Raw genomic sequence first — 1,594 nt, forward strand, 5'->3', positions numbered from 1 at the left:
AGTGGACGGGAGAAAAAAAAGCCGCAAGCAGCTGCACGCTCACGTTCATCCTTGGGGCCGGGGTCAAACCAGCTGCTCTTTGAGCTCTTTTTAAAACTGGCTTCAGACAAAAAAAATATCATTTTAAACAAAATAAAACACAGAAGGAATTGAGCTGCTCGAGTCCTGTTCTGGTCCAGCTCCAACTCCTCGGCACTGCCACAGCTGAGGACCACTGTACCGCTGTGGTGCGCCTCATAACAAACACGCCCACAAACTCTGGACCTATCACTGAGAGCCGCAACGTCCTGTTGGCACAGTTCTGACTGGAGGCCAAGCACAAGACGGCTGTCACCGGGGGATAGCAGCGGGAGAGCAGACTGAAGTTGCGCAATTTTTTAATTAATATTTTTACTCAACAGGGGGAAAAGACGTGCGACTTGAAGTATAAACCAGGTTTTAAGAGGTCAGGGGTGTTAATTGCAATCTGTTAAAAATGACGGACGGCCTTCAGATTTTTCCTTCATTGTGTGAAAAAAACGGAAAAATTCGGAAAATATTGCGTTAACGCGACCTCTGGTCAAGACAAACGGAAACTATAACATACAGACTTGGTCCGAAACTGGCACACAATCATTTTTAAAACTACAAATTATCAGAATCAGATAAACAAAGGAAAAATATAGTAAACATTAAAGATGATAATAAATAAAAACTAAAAATAACTGTTTTTATATGTGATAAAAAAGTGGTTTTGAACAGAGGTGAGTTTTTAATCTCCAGGCCGGTCCTACAGGGCTCCCCGTTAAAAGCTTCAGCTCCGGATCAGAGGCGCCGCCTCTTCGTTTTCGATACCGTTCACATTCAGAGCCGCAGCCGGAGCCTTCCGGTAAATTAAGAACTGCACTGAAATCTGAGGGACACGGTTAAGGATCTCAAAAACTACAAAGAAGAGTTCAGGTAAATAAAACCACCTACTGTGATAAAGAGGATATATTTTCATTTAAAAAAACAGAAAATATTATTTGATCATAAAACCAGAATTTAATTACGATGTGCAATTTTTAAATTATTATTAAATTCCTTGTTTTAAAAGTCTTAAAATGATGAGTAGTTTGTTGAAATTTGGCGATTTATAACCTGGCTTGGCTTCAAGTTAGTTTTGTTTAATTTGGACAGATTTCACCCTTCAGACAGTCTTAATGATCAGGATGGCTCTAAAGACAAACTTATATTCCTGCCGTCTGTGGTGCATTAAGAGAGATCTAGTTAGCTTGGAAGGACGTCCAGACCCACGGAAGCCAAAAGTGGACGTTTTCCGCATGTAATTGTTTCCATGATTTCATGTATTATATCATTACCGTATTTTTCGGACTATAAGCCGCGACTTTTTTCCTGAACTTTGAACCATGTGGCTTATAGACCGGTGCGGCTTATACATGGATTTTTTTCTTCAGCCACCAGGGGGCTCTTATGCTCCATTTGCTTCAACCACTCGCTTCAAAAAAATGAAAGGAAAAAAAAAGGAAAAAAGCGATCGCTTCCAGAGCCGTTGACCAGGAAGCAGCGATTTAAAGATAGTCAATGGCCAAAAACTCATAAAAGGGGATAAAAC

At 40.7% G+C, this 1,594-nt stretch overlaps 1 protein-coding gene across 1 annotated transcript; it reads right to left on the reverse strand.

Moving 5' to 3' along the window:
* Positions 1 to 892, reverse strand: slc66a1 (solute carrier family 66 member 1; the record flags this gene model as incomplete). Its single annotated transcript, XM_014010349.1, is given in 1 exon segment — positions 1 to 892. A coding segment is annotated over 1 exon segment (99 nt), but the record flags the coding sequence as incomplete, so codon positions are not given.
* Positions 893 to 1,594: the final 702 nt, after the last annotated feature.

This window comes from Austrofundulus limnaeus, unplaced genomic scaffold (assembly GCF_001266775.1).
Source record: "Austrofundulus limnaeus strain Quisiro unplaced genomic scaffold, Austrofundulus_limnaeus-1.0 Scaffold68, whole genome shotgun sequence".
Classification (NCBI taxonomy): Eukaryota; Metazoa; Chordata; class Actinopteri; order Cyprinodontiformes; family Rivulidae; genus Austrofundulus; species Austrofundulus limnaeus.